The sequence below is a fragment of the Gymnoscopelus braueri genome (assembly GCF_963280865.1).
Source record: "Gymnoscopelus braueri genome assembly, chromosome: 6".
NCBI lineage: Eukaryota > Metazoa > Chordata > Actinopteri > Myctophiformes > Myctophidae > Gymnoscopelus > Gymnoscopelus braueri.
The window spans coordinates 24,697,841-24,721,378 of NC_137607.1; the positions used below are offsets into that span (position 1 = coordinate 24,697,841).

At 43.4% G+C, this 23,538-nt stretch overlaps 2 protein-coding genes across 3 annotated transcripts in view; both read left to right on the plus strand.

Annotated features, from left to right (window-relative positions):
• Window positions 1-23,538, plus strand: part of lrp8 (low density lipoprotein receptor-related protein 8, apolipoprotein e receptor) — a gene marked incomplete at its 3' end in the record, with an annotated part of 245,237 nt that overhangs the window by 114,467 nt on the left and 107,232 nt on the right. The window lies entirely within an intron of this gene.
• Window positions 10,031-12,343, plus strand: LOC308087069 (activating signal cointegrator 1 complex subunit 2-like; the record flags this gene model as incomplete). Its single annotated transcript, XM_080430723.1, has 1 exon — window positions 10,031-12,343. The coding sequence occupies one exon, from the start codon at window positions 10,031-10,033 to the stop codon at window positions 12,341-12,343; it is 2,313 nt and encodes a 770-aa protein (XP_080286849.1).

Consider the following 23,538-nt stretch of genomic DNA (forward strand, 5'->3'; position numbering starts at 1 on the left):
GATTGAAAAAGAACGCATCGCCGCATCGCATCGCCGCATCGCATCGCCGCATCGCATCGCCGCACGGTAAATTCGGAGCCGGTGTGCATGAGGTCATTGAGAACCATGTGTTCATTTAAAAAATGATATTGTCCGTTTTTTCCGTGCGAAAAATCGCACCCTGTCTGCAAAGGCCTTTACTCTGTCCTGTCCTAACTTAAGTTTTCTACTGGGAGCTACAGCACAGTGTGCAGACTTTGTTTCTTTTGCATTGTACGTATTTTTGTCCAGCACCAGTCAAATTGAAAGATGTTCGTGCGTGCTACACCTTGGACTTTAGTTCTAAGTGTACAAATATAACCAAATGGATCAGTAAGGATCCATATTTGGTTAACATTTGTACACTCTCAGAGTAAATTGTAGACTATTTTACAGTATAGCACTTCATTCTACAGAGGCATGTCACCCTTCAGGCTTAAAGTTTTTGTGGAAATGGAGTCATTTCACAGCAGGACAGTGATCTGAAACGCACATCAAAGGTTTGCCAGGACCATTTGAAGTCCAATGAACAGCAAGGAGTTGTGGGGACCACTGACTGCGTTCCCTTTACAGTCACCACACCTCAACCCCACTGAACATCTATGGGAATAATTGAAAAAAAAAGGTGGGAAAACATCACAGGACAGCCTCTGGCATGCTCTCTCTCTCTCTATCTCTCTCTCTGTACGTGCGTGCGTGTGTGTGTGTGTGTATATAATAAAATCACACCCTGTGTGAAGTGGGCGGTGTCTTGCTAGCTAATCACAATACTGAATGGAGTCAACCAATCATGTACAAAAGATAAATACATTTATTGAAACACTCTTTATGATGGACGAAAGCATAACTTGAAAAAAACAAATTTTTGGTTTTTTTCAAGTTATGGTTGCTTATATAGGGCTATGCACATGTGTCATGTGACACTGGCCAATCACAGTCCTGAATAGACTGTGATTGGCCAATCACAGCGCAGGATAATTCTACAAATTTCCTGGGCCCAGATCACAGCGCAGGAAAATGTACATTTTTCCAAATCTCACTTATAGGGGCGGTTTCACCGCCCAATAATATACAGTATGTAAAATAAATAAAAATTGGCTTAAGGGAGGACACCGGCCGGCGTCCTCCCTTAAGCATTCTGACTCAGCCATAAACAAACCACGGCCACATCACTATGACAACATAAACAAACCACGGCCACGTCACTATGACAACATAAACAAACCACGGCCACGTCACTATGACAACATAAAGGAACCACGGCCAGGTCACTATGACACATAAACAAACCAGACATCAGGAATCTCCATATATAGGCATAAAAGGGACAAGGACTGACAGATACAAACATGGGCATAAACTCTAGATGTTCGACCAAAACGATGCAAGTTGGAAATGCATGCCTCACCCAGTTATGCACTACCCGTTGTCAGAGTCTGTCTTTTTATGTGCATTATGGAGTTTTGTGTCAGGCATTCTCACAGACGGAGTCCACACACACACACACACACACACACACACACACACACACACACACACACACACACACACACACACACACACACACAGTATATATATTTTGGACAGGGGACGAGAGACAGTGAGAGACTATGAATCAGTGTCTAATAGCCAGACATCACTGATGTATGATTGCAGTAGATGAAAAGGATGAAGAATAGAAGTGACAAAATTGGGCATTGGGTGTTTTGAAGGGAAGGTTAATAAATAGCTTTTTGGAAAGTTGAGGAAAGGTTAAATTACTTTTTGAGACAATTAACGGTAAGCTCTGTAGAGGCTACATTGTGAAATGTGAGGTTTTGAACTTCAAGAAAGAAGGGTTTCATGAAAGGGGCAAAAAAAGCTTACTTAATGATGTTGGCAAAGAAGAGGTTTGGTTTGAGGTTAAATGGCTCTAGAATAAGTGCGAAGGGGAAGAGCAGCGGTTTCCATGTGAGATTTAGGACTTTAAGTAAGTCTTGGGTGAGGTTTGTGAAAGATTAACGACTGCCTTTGGGAGAGAGGGATGTTTTTTAATGTGAAACCGATTTGCTCAAGGTGAAGTGAAGTTTGGAAAACGTTCTCCTTTTCTTTCTCTTAAAGACAGATCTATTCTCTGTTCATCTTGTAAAGTTAGTTGCCCTCGGGGGTGGCGCAGTGGTAAAAGTACCTGCCCACCAACGTGGAGGTTGTGGGTTCAAATCCACCATGGTGTATCCAGCTTTGTCGAGTGTCTATATATCTATACGAACACAATTGGCCCGTGTTCGGGGGAGGGGAAGCCAGGTGGTATTAATCACTGTACGTAATCCTTCGGGTTGGGGCGGCACCTGTTGGCAGGGAGTGTTGGGTGGGAGGAGTAGGACGAAGGTGCTACGTCCTCCCGGTGGGGGCTCCTCTCAGGTGAGTCAGTAGGATAAACTGCAGTGACATCTCACACATGTGTGTGGGGAGGAATTTATTGGCATAACGACAAAATGTTGGGAGAAAAAAGGGTAAAAAGCTAAAAATGTATACAAATAAATAATACAAAATCTTCTAAGTAGTTTGCTGTAGGTCGATATGAGCATTGTGAAGGGGAGGTTTTTAAATGTCTTTAAAGCAGGGGTCTTCAACCAGTGGTCCGGGGACCACCAGTGGTCCTTGAGGAGGTTTCAGGTGGTCCCCAGCTAAATGATGGAGAGTTGGTAACCAACTAAATCTTTAACTCTTGAGAGTGTAAAATGAAACCAAATGGACACTTTCGGGTCCATTTGGTTTCATTTTACTCTCAAGAGTTAAATTATTGCAAAACATCTGCATTACTTAATTAAAGAATTGTTATTTAGATCAACGTTTGCCTGTTATCTCTCCTATGGTACCAACATCAATACAGAATGGAATTGTGGACAAAATCGTATCCAACGATAACAAAATATTCTACGTTTTGGTAAAATCTCATCAAGCGGTGGTCCGTGGCTCAAATGCTGAATAAATAATGGACCTTGATATAAAAAGGGTTGAAAACCACTGCTTTAAAGCAAGGTTGCAATGCTTTCAACCTAGCCTACTGTAATTACTGGCAACAGTGGGCTGCCATTCTCTGACCCCTGGGGACCAGTTCTAACTCTATGGCCACATTGGCCAGTGCCTTTGGTCAAGGACGCTAGTAGAGTATGATTCTAACATGTGTCTTTTGGTGTGGGAAGAACCCCTTGTTAACATGGGGATGGGAGAACATAACATTCTACAGGGATTTTAAACCCGAGACCTTCTTGCTGTGAATCAGGCCCCATGTACCGTACAAATGCTGGAGGTTACTTTGTCCGGTTACTTGGACAGATGCTGGCGATGAATTTTAAACAGAGAAATCCTGAGAGACACACGCTACTATTAATAGGCTTTTTGAAAGGGATTGAAATTAATTGTTACACGTCACCCTAATGTGACCTCCAAAGCAAAGTCATTGAGAGTGGTAGAAATACAAAAGATGGTGATTCTCTTTACTCACACAACATTGCACTTTCCACTCGAGTGTAAATACTGGTCATTTGCAAATGATTTTCAAAGGAATGATCAAAGAGGCCTTTGAAGGGGCTACAAGTATTAAGTCTGATTAGGACAGGACAAGAACATTTCACTGCTTGTGGGTGGATTTCTAAGTTTGCATGAGTCCTCGTGTCTGACAGTGTGTGAGCATGTGTGCGGGTGTGTTAGTCAGTGTCAGTGTGTGCATCTGTTTAGCATTCATCACAAGGTGAATCATGTTCCATCAGATTACAGGACTTCTGGTTAAGTCTCATTATCTTTAATCAAGGTCAGCTGCTGTGAGCACTTTGTGCTAAGTTTCTCTAACGATTGATTCCTGGAGTTTTGTAGCCTGGTTCCAGACGAATCTGCCTTTGCAAAATTGCATCGCATTTTAACCCTCGGCAGATTAGGTCTGGCCCCCCTCAATAGAGATTTCATTTCTCTCCCTCCGAAGTCGTGAGGGACCAATCAGGGCCCAGTATCCAAATGTGGGCGGGCTTATCACCTTATTTGGAGCAATGACGTACAAGGAAGCACTGCTCTGATTCGTTCGTAAAAGGAAGCACTGCTCTGATTGGTTTAGGTCTAACCAATAGAGTCCGTTTGGATCTTTTTGTAACCGCCCCTTGGAAAAATATATATTGTTGATAGGGACCAGACTAATATCCACGCAGTGTGTCGTGTGATATTGTCTGGCCACGCGAGGCTAGGAGTTTTGCCTACATGCATACGTGTGTGAGATTGTGAATGCAAATGTGTATCAGAGCAGCTTGGCCATATAACTATTGCAACTATTATGTTTTAGTCTTTTCTTCGTCTTACCACTGCTCAATCCATTTCTGATTCCTTTCTTTTAATTATAAATCTTGATTAAGTTGCAATTAATGTTGCATTTTCACTCAGACTCCTGTTTAACCCAGTTTTTTTCATTCTCTCTCTCTCTCTCTCTCTCTATCCCTTCCTGTCTCTTTCTTTTCTCTTATTTCCCTCATTCTCTCTCTTCCGTCTGTTTGCTTCCATTATCCCCTTCTCTCTTCACCTCGTCTCCCCTAAGGCTAGGTAATCACCCTTTCACCTTATTTAGCTGGAAAACTAAACCTTTTCACCTAAAATGTGATTTTGAATGATACCAAGCACTCATTGTCGGGTGATGTCCGTTTAGGATTGACCCGGCCTCCCTCTGGTTCAGATGAGCCATCCCCGCCCTCTCTGAAATCGGGGTGAATTTGGTCAGTAAAAGCAGAGAGATGTGTTGGGGTGATAACCGCGGCTCAGTGACGTCATGTTGTAGTTGTCCAACCACCGCGGTGAGAGGTATATCACCTAAAATGGTAGCATGCGGAGAGAGGGGACAGCTTCAGTCCCCTCTCTCCATCGAGACCTGTGCCCTGCCTTGCTGATCTCTGTTCAGTTTGAGTAAGGCAGTTGATTGAATTGATTTCCCAGGGTGGGAATCAATAGGCTGATCCCAGAGACCCCTGGTTGACTGCTGATTAACTATGGTCCTCTGACGCCTGTGTCAAGACACACACACACACACACACACACACACACACACACACACACACACACACACACACACACACACACACACACACACACACACACACACACACACACACACACACACACACACACACACACACACACACACACACACACACACACATATACTGTACACAAACAGAGCACCTCGTCAAGATCTGCCTGTAATTACACATTTGAAAATGAAACTGGGTCTGGGGGGGATCCTGGAAAAAACACTCACAAATGAATGTGTTTTTGCATGAACGTATTGGAGTGTGCGTGGGTGCGTGCGTGCGCGCGTGTGCATGCGCGTGTCGGTGTGCTTGCACGCACGTGTGTGTGTGTGTGTGTTTTTGGCTGTGTGCGTGCATGTATTAATGCACACAGCACGCCAGCTGTCATCTAAATCACACTGCGTAGGAAACATTGTCACTCAACAGCAGTTGGAGCTCCCTGTAGTATTACTAATAGCACTTTCATCAACCACATGAACCATAGCATGCTGGGCATAATAGTCGAACATTCAGTGAAAACATGAAGCATGTAGCCTATAGATAGGCTATTTTTGCCAAAAGATTTGGTTCAGAGGGAAAAAAGGAGGGGCCTCACGACAGACCCCTGGGGGACCACGGCACAGTGCGCTTCACCTCCCAGAATGATCCCAGGCTTTGGAGTGGAACGAGGCCCTCTAAGAGATACAAATCAGTGGGCATATAACTTTTTCTAGTATTATCTCTTTAGCTTGTGCAGTTTCTTGGAGTGGAGCGAGATTGTAGGGCTGACTAGTGCAATTATAGTAAAAAAGCAAGCAGTTCTGAACTCCAAAAAACCAAAGCTGAATTGAAAATATTAATTACAGAAATCATTCATCCCAGGTGTCCTTTGATACTTCCACTTTTAATAACTGCTGCAGACTGTGCACCATGTACTGTAAGCATTATTCCCGCCATAGTATTTTTATTCAAACCACTTGGGCATATTTATCTTAAGACACACCGTTTCATCACATCACTGCTTCACAGTTTGACTCCATTCTCTCCACCCCCCCACCATTCATTTTCTCCGCCAGGCCGAAGGCGTGGCAGAGACTATGTTTTGCACCCTGTCTGTCTGTCCGTCCGTCCGTGAGTGTGTGTGTGTGTCCGTGTGTCTGTCTGTGCCCAGCTAATCTCCGGCACCGTTGGGCCACTCGCAGCAAAACTGTGCCCACACAATCCCTGGATGCCAGAGCAGAACCTTAGCCCCAAATTTTTCAGATCGAGCTGCACAGTATCTCTATAGTCATTAAACAAAACGGGTCTTTCAGATTTTTCATATTCCATCCTGATTGGCTTCCAAAGTTTGCAGGAGTGCTCTGTTTTGAACAAAATGCCTCAAATAATGAATGCAGCTTGTGATTTCTGTGAAATCTTGCACGCACATTCCCACTAGGCCGAGGAAGAAATGCCACTTGACATCTTTCAAATCAGCCTCATGGCACCATATTTTACCTCTAACTGCACCGATCTGCGTAGAAATATGTATGCGCACTCCTTAGAGGCCAAGGAAAAACCTTTGCCTTGCATTTTTCACATCTGCCTTTTATAGCGCCACCAGGAGGCCGACATATGTAAAACAATTATTTTTATATTATTCTTTCAGATTCTATCCAAATTATTATCGCAAATCGGTACACATGATCTCTATTGTCTTGTGATCAAGACGGATCTGTTTCATTTTTCATATTCCATCCTGATTGGCTAAGATTGACATCTAAAGTTTGTAGGAGTGGCAACAAAACAAGAGTTTGAACAAATTGCGTCAAATCATGAACGCAGCGCCGGATTGTGGTGAAACTTTAGTTTGCACGCACATTCGCACTACGTTGAAGAACAAATGCCACCCTTTAGACATTGCCCTATTATAGTGCCACCAGGAGGCCGATTTTATTTTGTCCAAACACCACGCAAATCGGTACACATTATCTCTAGTCATGTGATCAAGATGGATCTGTCCGATTCTTCATATTCCATCAACATTGCTGGCCCAATAACCTACCTGACCTGGCGGAGACCTGTGCTCCAAGGAGCACTTTTTCTAGTTCTTGTTTATCTTTCTCAGAATTTAGTGGTTCTACCTGCTCCTGTGTAGTTACTGTAGGTCATTTTCGTCTGTGAGAGCTGAGACAATAACCTGCCTATTATAAAGTGGAGGCGGGAGGTTGTGCTGGTTAATTATTTTGGAATATGAGGGGGAAGGATCCGGTGAGTTGCGTTAGTCGGACGGCTTCAATTTCATGCTCCAGGCATTGGCAGCGGCAGGAGTAATTTCCCATGTGGCCTCTCTCTATCTCACTGTACTAGAATGTCTTCAGCTCCACCATCCAAATACACAAACACACTCTGAAGATTTCCATGAGCTACTTAAATCTCAGAACCCCTGGACAGAGGTTAGATATACTAGGAAGAAATGAATCACTGAGACCAATGACCTTGAAGTCAGGGGGAAAGACTGTGTGTGTGTGTGTGTGTGTGTGTGTGTGTGTGTGTGTGTGTGTGTGTGTGTGTGTGTGTGTGTGTGTGTGTGTGTGTGTGTGTGTGTGTGTGTGTGTGTGTGTGTGTGTGTGTGTGTGTGTGTGTGTGTGTGTGTGTGCTATACATTGAGTTAGAAACCTGTGTGTGCAAAGCTTACAGTATACTGTAGCAGATATCTAATTGCTGACAATTTATTTGTTTGACAGATTTTTTGTAAAATGTAAATTCTAGAGCTGGGATTCGATAGAAAATAATATTCTAATGAATTAGAGGCTTTCAATTGGATTTTGGTTTACAAATTAATGAATAGTGAATACATAAGCTTAAGCAACAAAACATTGTTTATTTTTGTATCAAGGTGGCACTTAACCAAGACCAACAGATCAGTGCAATTTCTTGCCATAAAGTGTAGCAAATTTAGGATACATTTCAGAGATTCAGGTAGCAGAATTTATATACAGTGTACTGTACACTGTATATAAATTCTGTACCTTCTGTAAACTCAACACTTCCAACTTTTTTTTCTTTTGTAATACACAATACTTTAACGTACATTTAGAACAGTGGAAATCCTGACCATTAGAAAACATCTCTCTGTTGCTTCAGAGCCTGAGGGCATAACAGACTTTGTGGATTTACCAACAGTTAGTCCATATTGATTTAAAAAATCAAATCAATTTCATTCCAACTCTCTGAATAACCTTGGCCAAAATAATAAACAGTGCAACATAAAGTGCCATTTGTACCATCTAAAATGGTAAAATAAAACATTTAATAAGAGAGTAATAGAGAGTAAAAATAACAGCCAGAGAGTTTGTTACTTTTTCAGCCGTGGACGTACTCATCCTGGCTCTGAAACCAGTCATCTGGTCGAGTGTGGGTTGGGTGTGGGTCCTTGTACTCGGAGTCGGACTAACGTTACCTTCCACGTTAGCTGCAACATGTTTCGCATTGTGGTGATACCGGAGGCTTGACGTGCTGCGGTGATATGAAAATTCGTTTTTTGATAATATACACACAAACGTGTTTTTATCCACGCTTCCATCCATCCATCCGTTTTTGAAAACTATTTTTATCTACGGGGCGTCTTCATTCATGTTTTCGTGCACTGCAGTTTGTTGTCGTCTGACGTCACTCAATGCACGTTGGTTGGTTGGTGCACCAACTCATTGTTTAAACTCATTTTGCCGGGGACCCCCTGGAACCTCCTCAACGACACCTGGGGACCAACCAGGGAAAGTAGAGTGATTCACTCAATTATATTTGGTCCTCTCAGCTGTTCTAGTACAAATGATACATTGCAAAGACAACTAATACTGATCGATAACACATACTATAGATAATCACTCAGGATGTCTCTCTGGCTATACATTAACACATCGACCGCCAGAGGTTAATCTCATAATGTACTCACCAGTGCCAAGGTGTTTTTGTTGTTTTTTTGTTTTTTTCATGTCGCCATAGATCTTGTTAAAATCCTTAAGATTGAGATTGAGCCGGTCTGTTTACATCCGCGAGATCTCCCTGTATCTCCCAGTGAAGATCGCGTGTCAAACGGGGTATCCATGTTGTAGTTAGAGCGGATTACGTTAAACAGTGAAATGCGAGGAGAAAAAACTACAGGAAGAGAATTGAGTTTCAGTTTCGTCTGTAGAACGAGGGCGGACGTGATCGTCAAAACCGGATCCCAAATAATTCCGTTTCCGGTCATCAAACCGGAAACGGAAGTGGATCAAAAAAAATCCGAAAGTGCACCCGGACCGCGCATGCGCGAAAAGACCGCAGCCCGTAGGGCTACGGTCTCGGCGCTTAACAGTTGGATTTAACGGACCGTAGGACTACGTTCTTGGCGGTTAATGTGTTAATATGCTCATGCTCGAATTGGGCTTTCTATAGCAGCGTCTTATGATCCGGGGAAGGTCATGGGTAACTCTTAGAAAATGCTTTACAGTATCTTTTAAATATTTTAAGTCATACTGTGTAACATCTATTTTAGAAGTCTTTTTGGCGACACCTCTGGCAGCTCTGTTGTATGTTAGAACTGCTATTCCCAGAATTCAATCTAGAATGATCGAATGCTGCAGGGTCCTGGCACCGAAATTATTTAGGAAAGCAACACCAGAGTGTCAGGGGCAGACACTCACAACTAATAGATAAGTTGTCAAAAAACACATTTATGGGGAATGGTTATTGTGAAAAATGTACCATTGAAAGATTACAACAAAAATAACTTTTCTTTAATTGAAAGTTACAGTTATTATGACAAATCTTAAAATTTGACCCTGGAAGTCGATGGAGAGGCAGCTTGGGCTGAAACTTTGCCCAAATATTGAGATGACTGACATCATAATAGTGACGCCATAATGATGACACATTGCTAAACTCCTGAAAAGTGAGACTTGATCAAATGGCCCACAAAAGATAACAAATAGTCAATAATAACAGGCTCTAGAAAGGAATTATCCATGATGTGTGTCAGGGTGGCATTGGATGAGCAGCAGGTGACAGAGCATGGTGGCTCACTGGGAAAGGAGAGGACCTTGCCAGCTCTGCATCCAGAGAGGAAGGAGGAGCGGTATTATATGCCCTACAAGCCTCCACCAGAAAACGTCTCGCCCGCCCATGTGGAGGAGTTTCTCGAATATGCCAAGTTCATCATTGAGGATCTGGAGTGGCTGCTGGAACTGCCCCATGACAAATTCTGGTGTCAGGTGGTGTTTGACGTGTCTCTGCAGAAATGTCTGGACTCTTACCTGCATCACGCTCCCCGAGGCTTCGACCCCAGCTCACTGCCCTCCTCCTCGGCTGTCGTGGACACACAGCGCCGCCTCCACAAGGCCATCTTCATGACCTTCCTCAGGATGGCCACACACAAGGAGTCCAAGGAGAACTTTCTAACCCCGGCTGTGTTCGGAGAGATCATCTACAAGAACTTCCTGTTTGACATTCCCAAGATCCTCGACCTGTGTGTTCTCTATGGGAAGGGAAACACCCAGCTACTCCATAAGATGATAAAGAACATCTTTACCCAGCAGCCCCGTTACTATGGTGACTTGGATGAGACGATGCCCTCTCTGTTACAGATATTTGACGCCATCTTAGATAAGTGTGGTCTCCAGTGTGAAGGAGCCATAGCCATGGAGCCGTTGAAGTTGACCGGAAGCAGACACCCCACTACCATGACCATGAGTCAGCAGGACCTGATGGACCTGGTATTATACCTGTGTGACTCAACCACCACCATCCACGCCTTCCTGGACATCTTCCCTGCTGCATGCTCCACCTTCCACTCCCACGGTTTGCTCAGCAGACTAGCCTCGTTTTATGAGACCGCCGTACCTGACTTTGAGAAGGCAGTAATGGAAAGGAACTTTGTCGATAAAAGTCTTCAGGAGGACTTGTGGAAGAGGGTGTCCCACTCTGGCCGCAGGATGGTGTTGATAGCACGCTTGCTGCTGCAACACACTTGCCTTCAGCCCATCCTGGAGGGGGGAGAAAACATCCAAACATTTGCAGAGGTACTCTTACAACATTTCACATCTTTTCTACCTGAGAAAAGGTTCTTGTCAGACTACAATGACCAATTTCCCATCGCAGACGACATCAGCCTTCTACAGCAGGCGTTCCCTCTCATTGATGAGATCAGGACATCCTACCTACTCCAAGGAGTGCAGAGTGCTTGTGACAGCATAAGCCGGAGGAGACCTCAGAGGAAGGTTCAGCCCAAGACCTCCACAGCTGCACAAGGGGCAGTGAGTTGGGATGGTGCCTGGGGTGGTAAGGAGTCACCGCCAGTGGTCAGAGAAGCAGGGGAGGGCAGGGAGAGTCCCAGGGGAGCAGTGGCCACATTGGACATCCCCCACAAGGGAAGCAATGGTGCGGCATGTTCATTAAGTGCTGGGGAACTGGAGTCTCTGCTTTCGTGTATCAGGGACCTGCTGCCTGACCTAGGAGATGGTTTCCTGCTGGCCTGCCTCCAGGAGTACAACTATAACACTGAGCTGGTCATCAACAACATCCTGGAAGGCAACCTGTCGCCAGGCCTGGACAAACTGAACCGCGCCATGCCCAGTCCAGTGAAGGAGGAGCTTCCAGTTGTCCTTAGGGACAGGTCCAATGTGTTTGACGACGATGAGTTTGACGTCTTCCACAGAGACCAAGTGGACATGTCCCGCATCTCGAAGGGCAGACGGAAAGGGGAGAGCACTCGAGACATGTTGAACAACAAGCAGCACATAGCGGAACAGAGGGCTCGCTCTCGCTACAAGGCCTACGAGACGGTGGTAGATGAGGTCATCATCGAACCCGGGCATTCGCTAGCCGATTACGGCCTGGACATCTATGATGATGACTACGACGACACCTACGACATCAACCAAGTCGGGGCCAGAGACCTTGACATAGACAGCCTCCTGAAAATAAGGCCATTCACCGTCCCACAGGTACTACGAACAGGAGGAAAAGCAGTTATGGACGATGAGGAGGATGAAGAGGACGGGGCTGAGGAGAGCAACGCAGTGACTAGGGACCAGTTTATACAGGACCCAGCCCTCCTGAGGACGATAGCTGAGGCTAAAAGAGCTGTCATGCAGCAGCAGAAGAGAGGATACAAGCCGGTGCCCGCCAGCGATGTGGCAAGCAGGCCCAAGGGCCAGACGCAGACCCAGCAGACCCTACTGGATCGACGGAAGAAGGAGGCCAACAAGAGCCGAGGTGCCAACCACAACCGTCGCACCATGGCCGACCGCAAAAAGAACAAGGGCATGATCCCCTCGTGACTTCTGCTCATACAGCCTGCAGCATGACAAAAACTGTATGCCTACTAGGCCACTAGTGCAGGAAATAGAGGGCTCTGAGCAAACAACTGAGGAAAGAGAGGAGTTAAGGCAGAGCTCCAAGAGTCTCCAAGTACTCTGATACTATCTATAACACATACTGTACTGCTGATCTTCAAACTGATTTTCGTCACGCCATCAGAGAGTTCCGCCCACACAACCCATGCAACGGTACTCATGACAAACTGATGAGTTGTCAGCTTGCAATGTAATACTTACATTTGTTCTAAAATGACAGGGAGAACATCTTTGAATTAAGGAACACAGGAGGATTGATGAAGATTAAGTAAAAAAAACTAAACTTTAAAGTTACAATTGAAAAGATTTTTGAGCTGAGAAAGTGCAAAACTCCTTGTCGCAACTTTGAAGCCAGACATCTCTGAATTTAAATTCAGAAAAAACTTCTATAAGCTGTACTTCCTTGCTGAGTCACATTGAATACCTCATTGGATACCTCATTTTGTAGCTCTGATCCTCTACTTTCATATAGAATTTATATCTTTGCATCCAGACAACCTCAGAGGCATCAAAATGAGCTTTCTCTGGTGCTGCACTGCTGGCCTTGTTGCCAGCAAGCTTAAAATCAGCTTGTAAATGGGACTGAACACAGTAAATGTTGTATCATAGAACTTTTTTGCAATTTAGTTTTGTGAAAATGTAGAGAAGCAGAGCTACAAAAAGGTGTATCACTTATTTAAATTGACCCGGCAGTTTTTGAACTTTTGGGCCATTTGGAAAATGGAAGGTCTGAGAAATGCGGCTTAAAGTCTGTCCTTTGCACATCTAGAGAACCGCCCGCCCGATCGACTTCAAACTTGGTGTGCGTATCACAGAGGACCTGAGGGAGTGCGGTGCCTAGTCGGTCAGGTAGACGGTTTTCCAGAACCGCTGATCTGACCGATATGCCCATATATGGACATATACTGATGATCAAGGATCTCCATATTATGGGCATAAAAGGGACACAGACAGACAGACGTACTCTGACAATGGGTACAACGGGTACAATTGTATCGCATCCAGGAGGGGCATGCATGTTGCATTGTTTCCGACTTGCATCGTTCCTGAGTACACCGGTGCCAGTCTACTATGGAACCACTCTGAGAAAAAAAAAGAGAATATCTACTGTCACCAATTTGAATTACAAATGTGCATCAGCAGGACCAGTTATTATAGAGCACTAATGTCCTTTGCAAAAGCCTATTATGCTATCCTATGTACAGCTAAATATTTAGACATGTCCCAAAAATCTCTAACCTTAATCTCTAACCTTGATTCATAGAATCGTCTCATATAAGAATTGTGGTCCAAAAATAAACAAACTGTCTCGCCGATATTGTCAGGGAGGAGGTTCTGTATCGTTTATGATAGTCAGTCACTTATATTTGATACAGTCTGTTTCTTGCGAAAATGAAACTAATTCGGCGGAAGTAACATTAGCGTTTTCTCACCGCCAGTTGATGCTTCATATCCCTAAGAGTAAAACCGCCGGGGTCATTTGTTTATTTTTGGAACACAGTTCTTATTTGACGCGATATTAAATACGTCTATGGGGATTCAGAATGGGGGTGGAAAACCGCGAACCAGGTAGACAAACCTAGGATGTGTAAATTACGTCAGACTTCGGTGCTCTATTGAACCACAACAATAGTCTCCTTGCCCCATTGTCACATTTACCAGCCACTGTAATGCCTGGTGATTCTTCTCACCTTTCAGCATTCCGTTCTTGTATTTACTTTTGGGGACTTTTGATAAAAGAAAATACACAAAAAAACTATTTTGGGGAGGTCGATTGTTAACTATGTCCCCATTATGACCACAGATACAGTATGCTCTAAAATTCATTTCAGCTGGCCTTTAATATTTTATATCATTACACTATTCAGGTTGTGTTCAAATTAAATGTTGGTGGAGCAGATCCGCTGTTATTCGTGTGTGTGTGTGTGTGTGTGTGTGTGTGTGTGTGTGTGTGTGTGTGTGTGTGTGTGTGTGTGTGTGTGTGTGTGTGTGTGTGTGTGTGTGTGTGTGTGTGTGTGTGTGTGTGTGTGTGTGTGTGTGTGTGTGTGTGTGCTGAATGTACTGTACAGCAGCCATTTTGCTAACATGTCGGCATCAGAACATGATTTATGTGTTATGAAGCATGATGGATCCCCAGCATGTGGCGATGTGATTTAACAGCTGTTTACTTCAAACCTACTTCCTTGTTCTTACTGTATGCACCAATCAAATGGAGAAAACCGCCCACGCGGCAAAACTGCCATCAATTCCATTCTTCTGTTCAATTAGTGACCCTTGCTCTGGGCTGGTTGCTTATTGATCGATGGTCAATATGTTTTTGCTCCCCAAGGGGTCATGTGGTTCTGGCACAGCCTGATGGGATTGCATGTGTTCATTGTTTTGGTTCGTTGTTTTTCTTGCTTGTACATAATTTTCTTTCAGTTAGTTTTGGTCTATAGTCATCTAGGTTATGCCAACCAAGCACATTTGCTCTTAACAATGCTTGTTATCCACAACGGTTTCTATGTTTTATATTTCTTCTTTTATTATTCTTTCTCGCTCTTTCTTATGTTGGTATTTTGTGAATCAAGAGGAATTCAGTACTCAAAAGACCTTCTCTTTATAAGAGAAGCATTATGCTTAATGCTTCCCTTATATTTCAGAATCAAGGAACATTAATTTAATTCTAATCATGTTAGCCAAAGGCTGCCTAGTCTATTACCCATTTTCTGTCAACTTACTCATCAAAAGACAAGTATTGCTCATGGAGAAAGAAAGAGATTTTCAAGCTTTTTCAAAGAGATTTTCAAGCTTTTTCAAAGGACATTTTCTTACGAAACCTTGTGTTCTTTCATGGCTGCAACCTGACCACACGGTGCATGGCACTTTATGATGTGATTGAATCATAGCACAGCTAGTACCTTCAGGTGATATTAGTAAAGTCCATTCAATAGCAAAGCCATCACTCCATTATAGTGTTCTTTGAAGAGCCTGCCTAGTGTCATAAAACTCTTCCTTTGATAAACACTCCCATCAAGGCCAGAAGTCCAGGGTGCTCACAGTTAGCCTGTCAAGTTTAGTTTCACTCTCCATGCAACCCAAATGAGAGGCTTGTCTCTCTTTCAGCGTCCCCTCTGTTCTCTCTACCTCTCTCTTATTAGTTGGGAAGTGGCACTAGCCAGTGGCGGTATTTTAATGCCCGCCGTGTCGTCCACTAAACAACCATTAAGTGGGGCATGTTGGAGAAAGTGGCAATTTCCTGTGAGAGTGCTGGTGTTGTGCTGTATTTCTTACCCCCCCTCGGCACTGACAGAGCCACAGTCTAGACCGCACTAATGGTTCCTGATTTAACAGCCGAATTCCTTCTTCCCTCTTCGCCTGAGAGAGGAAGAGAGAAAGCCTAGTGCCTCTTGTTCAGCCCCGATCCCAACACAGGCGCACGCACGCACGCACGCACTCACGCACGCACGCACGCACATGCACACGCACACACACACACACACTCCTCCAGCCCTGTCTCCCCATTTCACATGATGCACTTGCATCTCACTCTCCCATTCCACCAAAAGAATGAATTGAGCTCACCGAGAGAAGACAGTGAAAGTCAACTAAACTTGTCTGGACGTTTTTTTTATTGTCTTTCAGCTCCATTATCATTGCTTCCTTTTTTGTTTTACATTCTCTCTACCTTTACTTCAATTTATCCTTCTATTTCTGCATTATTTTATTGCATCCTTCAGTTTCTCCCCCTGGCGTTTACTCCTCTGCCAGTCCCTCTGCCGATTTTTCTCTTATTACTAAAACGTACTGCTCTGTCTACCCTGGTCTAAAACAATATTGTATTGTATACTCAATGGTGCTATACAGTAGAAACTGTTTAAATCTCAGACATTCCTAAAAATTCACAAGCGTGTGCTAGAGGCAATTTTCTGTGGTTATAAATGATGAAGTCCACCACTGTGACTAGTTTTGTAAATTGAAAAACAAATTGCACCCTAATAGTCTTTACATATTAAATTACAGCACAGTATCATCAGATTTGGTGATTGATTTATTGGATTTAAATGTTCATATATATATACATATACACACACAAAACTTAACACACTAAGGAGACATTACTAGCAATGACCTAGTAATGCGTGTATTTAATATGAATGTACAATATTGCTTAATACATGTAAAATGTTCTTAAGTAGTTTGTTTTTAAACACAATGTATGCCTACATAATTTTTTATCAATAAATATTAAAACTATGCTCCACGAAGAGATGCTCTCCCTATTGTTTTACAACCAGAATACTGTAGTTATCAAATGTAACAAAATATTTTGTGTTCTTACTAATCTCTAGCCAGATCCCTATTCCAGAGTTCATTTCATTTCAATAGGTGAGGAAAAAGCTCCCTTTTGTGTGTACAGGAGGAGGCAGGTAATTGGGGTCCGAGTGGCTGGCTGGCTGGTAAGGGGGGAGGAAGACTTAGTTACAGCTTCATCTCAATTTCTCCCTACAAAAGTCAGATATATCTCACCAATTTCACTCACCCAAACATACTGTAGGCTGTATCTGTAATCCGTCAGTTGTCTCTTTCACCGCGATGGCACGTGCTTTATCTCTTATGCAAAACTAACAACTAAACTTTTAGATGTAGTAAAATCCATTGGGCCTGAGTAAATCGGGAGGCTTAAAACTGGATTGTTGAACCCCTCACACTAGAGGATTATCTTGCTCGATATTCGCTCCCGATCTAGGTTGGTGTCAGGAACGCCTCCCAGATTGTTCGGGAGGGTCGCTCCCTACCTCAAATATCCCAGATTATCTTGTAGTGTGAGCATACCTTTACTCTTTCTCTGCAACTCATCACTTTAGGTTGCCAGTGGTTAGCAGAAAGAACTTAAGTTTGAACCACACTGGCACCCGTACATTTTTCACTCCTTGACTTTAATTTCCCCCCCAATCTCTCCCCCAATCTCTCTCTCTCTCTCTCTCTCTCTCTCTCTCTCTCTCTCTCGCTCTCGCTCTCTCATACTCGCACTGTCATTCAGGGCCACACTAATTGGAGATCAGCGTTCCAATGAAAGCCACTAATCAACGCTAACCTTCATTTAAAATGTAATCTGATATTAACCACAAATGTCCTCTCCGCAAATTGGATTTTACATTCAAAGGACAAGGGGAGCGTATAGGATGCACATGCAACATGCACGGCAGGATTACTGAGCAGACCTTGCCCTCCAAGTCCCATCCCAACTTTCCTTTACATGCTCTCAGCAGCAGCGCAGGAATTTCTCAGGTCAACTAAACCTAAAATCCAGACCTGAAACAAAGCCAGATAGTCCACCTGAAGCCTAGTAACTGTCACTGTCGCGCAACGTTGTCACCTGCTGAAAATAATGATTTGTAAACGAAAAGTGTGACTTTTCAGCGAGTGACATGATCATGTAATGATATATGAAGGGGTTGGGGTTGGGGGGGCATTTTCTTAACCACTTAGCCCCATATATATCTTTTATGACAGATGGCAAAAGAGCAGATCTAAAAGCTCACAATGCATAGGGCTTTGCGACACGTGAGCTTGTAGATCTGCTGTTTTCACTATTTTTGAATAATGAAAATTGACAAATTTGGACCAATATTGAAAATTATCCCAAAAAAGGACCACCAAGGTTAATGTGGTTAACATACATTTTGTATTAAATTGTTGAATTGTGATACCATCAAAATATCAGACCGTCTATAGTACACCCCCCCCCCCCACACACATTTGAGGCTTAAATGTGGTTATGCTTAAATCGCATCGTGATGCAACCATCTTCGTGTATCAGTATAGTGTAACCATGTAACATCAAGCAAGTGAAAACCAAGGGAGTGACATCACTATGTGGGTGACTGGGCCAACTCACCCGAGGACATGAATATGTAATTATGAAATACTACAGTATACTACAAATACTACTGCATGTCATGTGAACTTCTTATCAACCTCCGTTCCACTTCATTTGCACCCCCTCGCTCTGCTTCCCTATCCACAAATCATCACGCTCTAATTCTCAACAAAGTACTATGCAAACCTGCAAACCTTATGCACACACTCATTCACAGGCATATGCATACACACACATTCGACTCACAAGCACAGACTGACCCGAAAATAATCTTTTGTATGCCGGATTAAACATTCATTCTCATGGATTATGGATTATGAATCCCTGAGTTCTTGTTCTATGAATTGGAAAACACTACTCAGACGGCCTCTGCCCGAAATGTCACGCTACGCCTGTCGGGTGAAGTTTTCAAAATAGTCCTGAAGGTGACCGCAACACATACAACATAGTTAAGGCCTTTGCAGACAGGGTGCGATTGGTCAATCAGTTTTTACCGCATGCGAAAAGACACACAAATCGAACTGGGTTTGATTGGAAAAAAAAACGCACCGCCGCAGCCACTTGCCGCACGGCAAATTTGGAGCCGGTGTGCATGATGTCATAGAGAACCATGTGTTCTTTAAAAAAATAATATTGTCCATTTTTTCCGTGCAAAAAAACGCACCCTGTCTGCAAAGGCTGTGTTTATTTAACTCTAAAAAACACTAACGGGCAACTTTGCTTCCATTTGTACACTTTGAGAGTTAAATGAATACACAGGATCTTACTGTGTACACATGAAATGCATGCATACAGGGACTCACACAGACACAAAAACTGTGTATAGTTCATATACACAGTTTTATGAACCTGAGCTGGCCTCATCTGGCCTTGAGCTAGCCTGATTATCAGCCTGAAGCTGCGTGGAGCTTCAGTCTGAAATTGGCTGCAATGTCCGCGATTACCAGGGGGAGGGGATTCAAATTTCCCTAAACCAATCACAAGAGATCCACGGATCCGCCCACATCTGACGACATCGCACAGCTTGTTTTAGCAGATATTCGCTGATTGGCTTGTCGTTAGACCACCCCCACCTCCGACTCTGATTTGACAGATTTTTCTTCGATCGTGAAAACCCACTGGCTCACATTTCAACACCAGACCAAGAGGAGCTCACTCAGAGAGTGGGCGGGGTCTATGGTATGGAACCAGGCTAGCCTTGAGCAACATTTGGAACAGGATTAATGCACGTCACCATGGTGATGTGACCTACAGGTACATTACTATACAATCAGCCATCAAACTCGCCAAAGTCCTCACAAGGCGACTCATTGACTGATGAATACATCAATGTTCTTGTATGAATCATTAATGTAAATGAGGGACTCGGGCATCATGTTTGATATAATCTCTTTGCTTCTCCTACACAGCAAAATCCTCAGAGTTAATTTATGCATTCACTCCTAGCGCGTACAAATGGAACCAAATGGACCCTTACGGGTCCATTTGGTTCCATTTCTACACGCTTGGAGTGCAAGTGACACCGAGGATTTTCCTGTGTGCAGCCCTAATGGAATGCTGTGCGTGCTGTGGAATTCTTAAAAGAGATTAACCAGCAGCACTCATCACCTCTTCCTCCTTATTTGAATGTAATTGCGTGCGAAATCTGAACAATATATTCACAGTAGGCTAGCCCTTGAAATATCTGCAGCTCTAAACTGTAATCCAAGCTCCATCTCAGAATGGATTACCGTGAACCTGGGAAGGTTTAAAGTATTGTGTGTGTGTGTGTGTGTGTGTGTGTGTGTGTGTGTGTATGTGTTTGTACTTGCTACATAGTGAGGACCGTCTAGAGTTTTTAACCAACAGAGTGAGGACATTTTGGGGAAGTGAGGACATTTTGCTGGTCCTCACTTTATTTTCATTGAAATCGCCTCCTAAAGGCAACTCCGCACCAAACAGACTCGTCCAGACTATTACTACTACTCCAGACTGCAACAGACTGGTATTCGGTTCAGGGGCGCTGACTTTTGTGCGCGACCATGGGGGCTGAACTTGACCACCACTCGCCCCCCCCCCCCCCCCCCTTCCCCCCCTTCCCCCCCCCTCCACCCACTGCGTCGCGGGCATGTAGGCGCGCGAAGCGCCCGCGTTTTTTTTGCTTAATTAATTCATTAAATGACCATAAAACAACATTAACAACACTCTACCCATCCTTCAGTGTGTCCCATCCTCAAATGTTTTACTTAAATAAAAGTACTTATTTTAGTAGTAGCCTATAGTTACTTCTACTCCACTACATATAGACAAATATTGTACTTTTACTCCACTACAATTATTTGATAACTTTATTTACTATAGTTACTTTGTAGATTTTGATTATTATTATTACAAAACCACTTATACAGTATATATACTTTGGCAATTTGAAAATAGCAGATTTGCGATGCGTTGTGAGCTTGTAGATCTGCTATTTTCAAAGAATTTGTATACATTTTACACGTTTGAAAACTTGTGAAATGGGACCTTCTGCATAATGAGTACTTTTACTTTTGGTACTTTAAATACATTTTGATACCAATACTTTTCTACTTTTACTCAAGTACATTTTGAATACCTTACTTTTACTTGTAATAGAGTATTTTTACACCGCAGAATTTATACTTTTGTTTAAGTAAAACATTTTAGTACTTTTTCCACCACTGGTATTCAGTGCATGCAGTGAGTGACTGTTAGTGCACACAGGACGAGGGAGTCAAGGGACACAGCATAGCGACCCTTCATTTCAATAGGCACACGGCAGAGCCAAAACCTGCAGAACATGTTTAGCACACAGCCATAGCCATGGTTCACATGACGCTTGGTGCCGAGTCCCCCTGGTCTAAACAAGTTGTGTTCGATTTTTCGAGCCGCAATAGCCCCGCCCCCCCCGCCGCGAGCCGTTTCTCTGTCTGGGCTATTGTTCTAGGTGTCAACGGCGCGTTAACACCTATCTGCGCCCCGCTATAGTAATGGTAATAGTAATGGTACTGTAAGTTTGAGCCTGACATCTGAGATTCATGAGGGGGCTGACCAATTGACTGTGGGGGCGCTAGCCCCGACGCCCCCACGTCATCGGCGCCCCTGATTCGGTTGGCAAAAGTTACCATTTAAGTCTGTCAGCCGACTGGCCATTCATGTGCTAATTTGACTTTTAGCGTGCCAGCGTTGCCAGGTCTGCTTATTATAAGCGACTTTGGGCTTGTTTCCCTGCAAAGCCACTTAGGGATGTTCCCAGCGTTTTTTCTTCACTGACGTGCAGTGGTGTAAAGTAACTAGTACATTTACTCAAGTACTGTACTTAAGTACAATTTTGAGGTACTTTTACTTTACTGGAGTATTTCCAATTGTCTATACTTGTACTCCACAACAATTATTTGAAATGTTTAGTTACTAGTTACTTTGCAGATATAAATCATTATGAAACATACATTAACCACTTTAGCCCTATTTTGTACCTATAAGCTATTTGAAAATAGCAGATCTACAAGCTCACAACGTGTTGCGATGCACGCGTTCTGAGCTTGTAGATCTGCTATTTTCAAACATTTTTGTACTTTTACTTTTGGTACTTTAAGTACATTTTTATACCAATACTTTAGTACTTTTACTCAAGTAAATGTTGAATTCCGGACTTTTACTTGTAACAGACTCAGAGTACATCTATTGCATTCAAGCCTGGAATTTCGTCATTTTAGGGGCAAGGCCACTTGGCCTTTGGTGTTGTAATTTTTTGGAGGGCACAAAGGCCCTGCCCGGCCTTCCTGCCAGGGCAGGAAGGCCATCCAAAAAAATAATAACGATTTTTAAGTCCAAAAATGATTTTTAAGTCCACGGAAATAATGCATTTAACTTGAAGGTTAAGGATGATTGTATTTTAATATATTATAAGAATAGTATAACTATCTGTGAAATATTACCCATTTATTTCACAAAATAATGTGTTGGCAAATGACCAATATTTAGTTATATAGGTCTCAATATGTCACATTCAGCCCTGGACTTCACTGACTGAAGTAGGGGTCACATTAATCACATTAGATTCACAGAATGTATTTTACCCACAAGTTATTTTAATTCAAATGAAATGTGAATGAACTTGCACTAATAATGACTTTAGTTGATTTTTCACTCTTTAAAATATAGTATTTCTTAATTATTAATAATTACTGCTTGTAGATTGGCTATTTTCACGATTTTAAATTGTTTTTAAATAATAATAAAAAAGGAACATACAAGATTTCCACCCGACAGCCATAATATATAGCCAATATATGGTTCTGTATCAGTATATGAGTCCGTTTTTGAAGATTTCATTCTAATTGGCTACTATGCCTGAATATGAATTTCATGAGCCTGGGTAGGTCACCCTGGCTTGGCGGAGATATGCCCTGTAGCACACTCCGCACAGCAGCAGCAGCAGCAGGTGAAAGCAATTCACTTAATTGCTCGTTCTCTCTCCCTCTTTCCGTCTCCTCAATCTCTCGCTCGCTCTTTCTCTCTCAATCTTTCACTCTCCCTTTTTTCTCTCCCTCTCTCTTTCTTTCCTTCTCTCTCTGCCGCTTTTTACCTCCCTCTTTCTCCCTCCCTCCGTTTCTCTCTCCGTCTCTCCCTTTCTTTCTCCCTCCCGCTTTCTCCGTTCCTCTCTCTCCCTCGCTCCTGGTATCTCACCCACTTTCTCTCTGTTCTCTCTCTCTCTCTCTCTCTCTCTCTCTCTCTCTCTCTCTCTCTCTCTCTCTCTCTCTCTACCACTCTTCCTCTGTCACTATCTCCCTGCTTTACGAGCCTATTCATGCAATGCTTGAACTCCCACTCAGAAGGACATGTTTACATACTTGCGCATTACATATTTATACATAAACACGGATGCATGTGACTCCGTCACTGGACAAATTTACACACCTGCTCCCAATCACCACAGCGCAAAAGTAGGGCAAATCAATCAATCTCTCTCTCTCTGGGAGCAACAACAAGAAACAGTGAATGTAGGTTTTCATAGACATGGTCGCTTGTTTCTCTCACATAATCTGGCAACACCGACAGCCCTCTGTTGTCACTGCCACTGCGCTACCAGTCGGCTAAAAAGCTGAACATGTTCGGTCGGCTCTGGGTCGGCCGAAAAGGTCCCGACGGACCCCCCGACGGACCCCTAACCGACTGGCCGACGCTTCCCGAAGCCAATTCGGCCCAAAATCGGGCCGACTCAGATTGGTCTGGAGAGGGCTTAAGACTATATAGA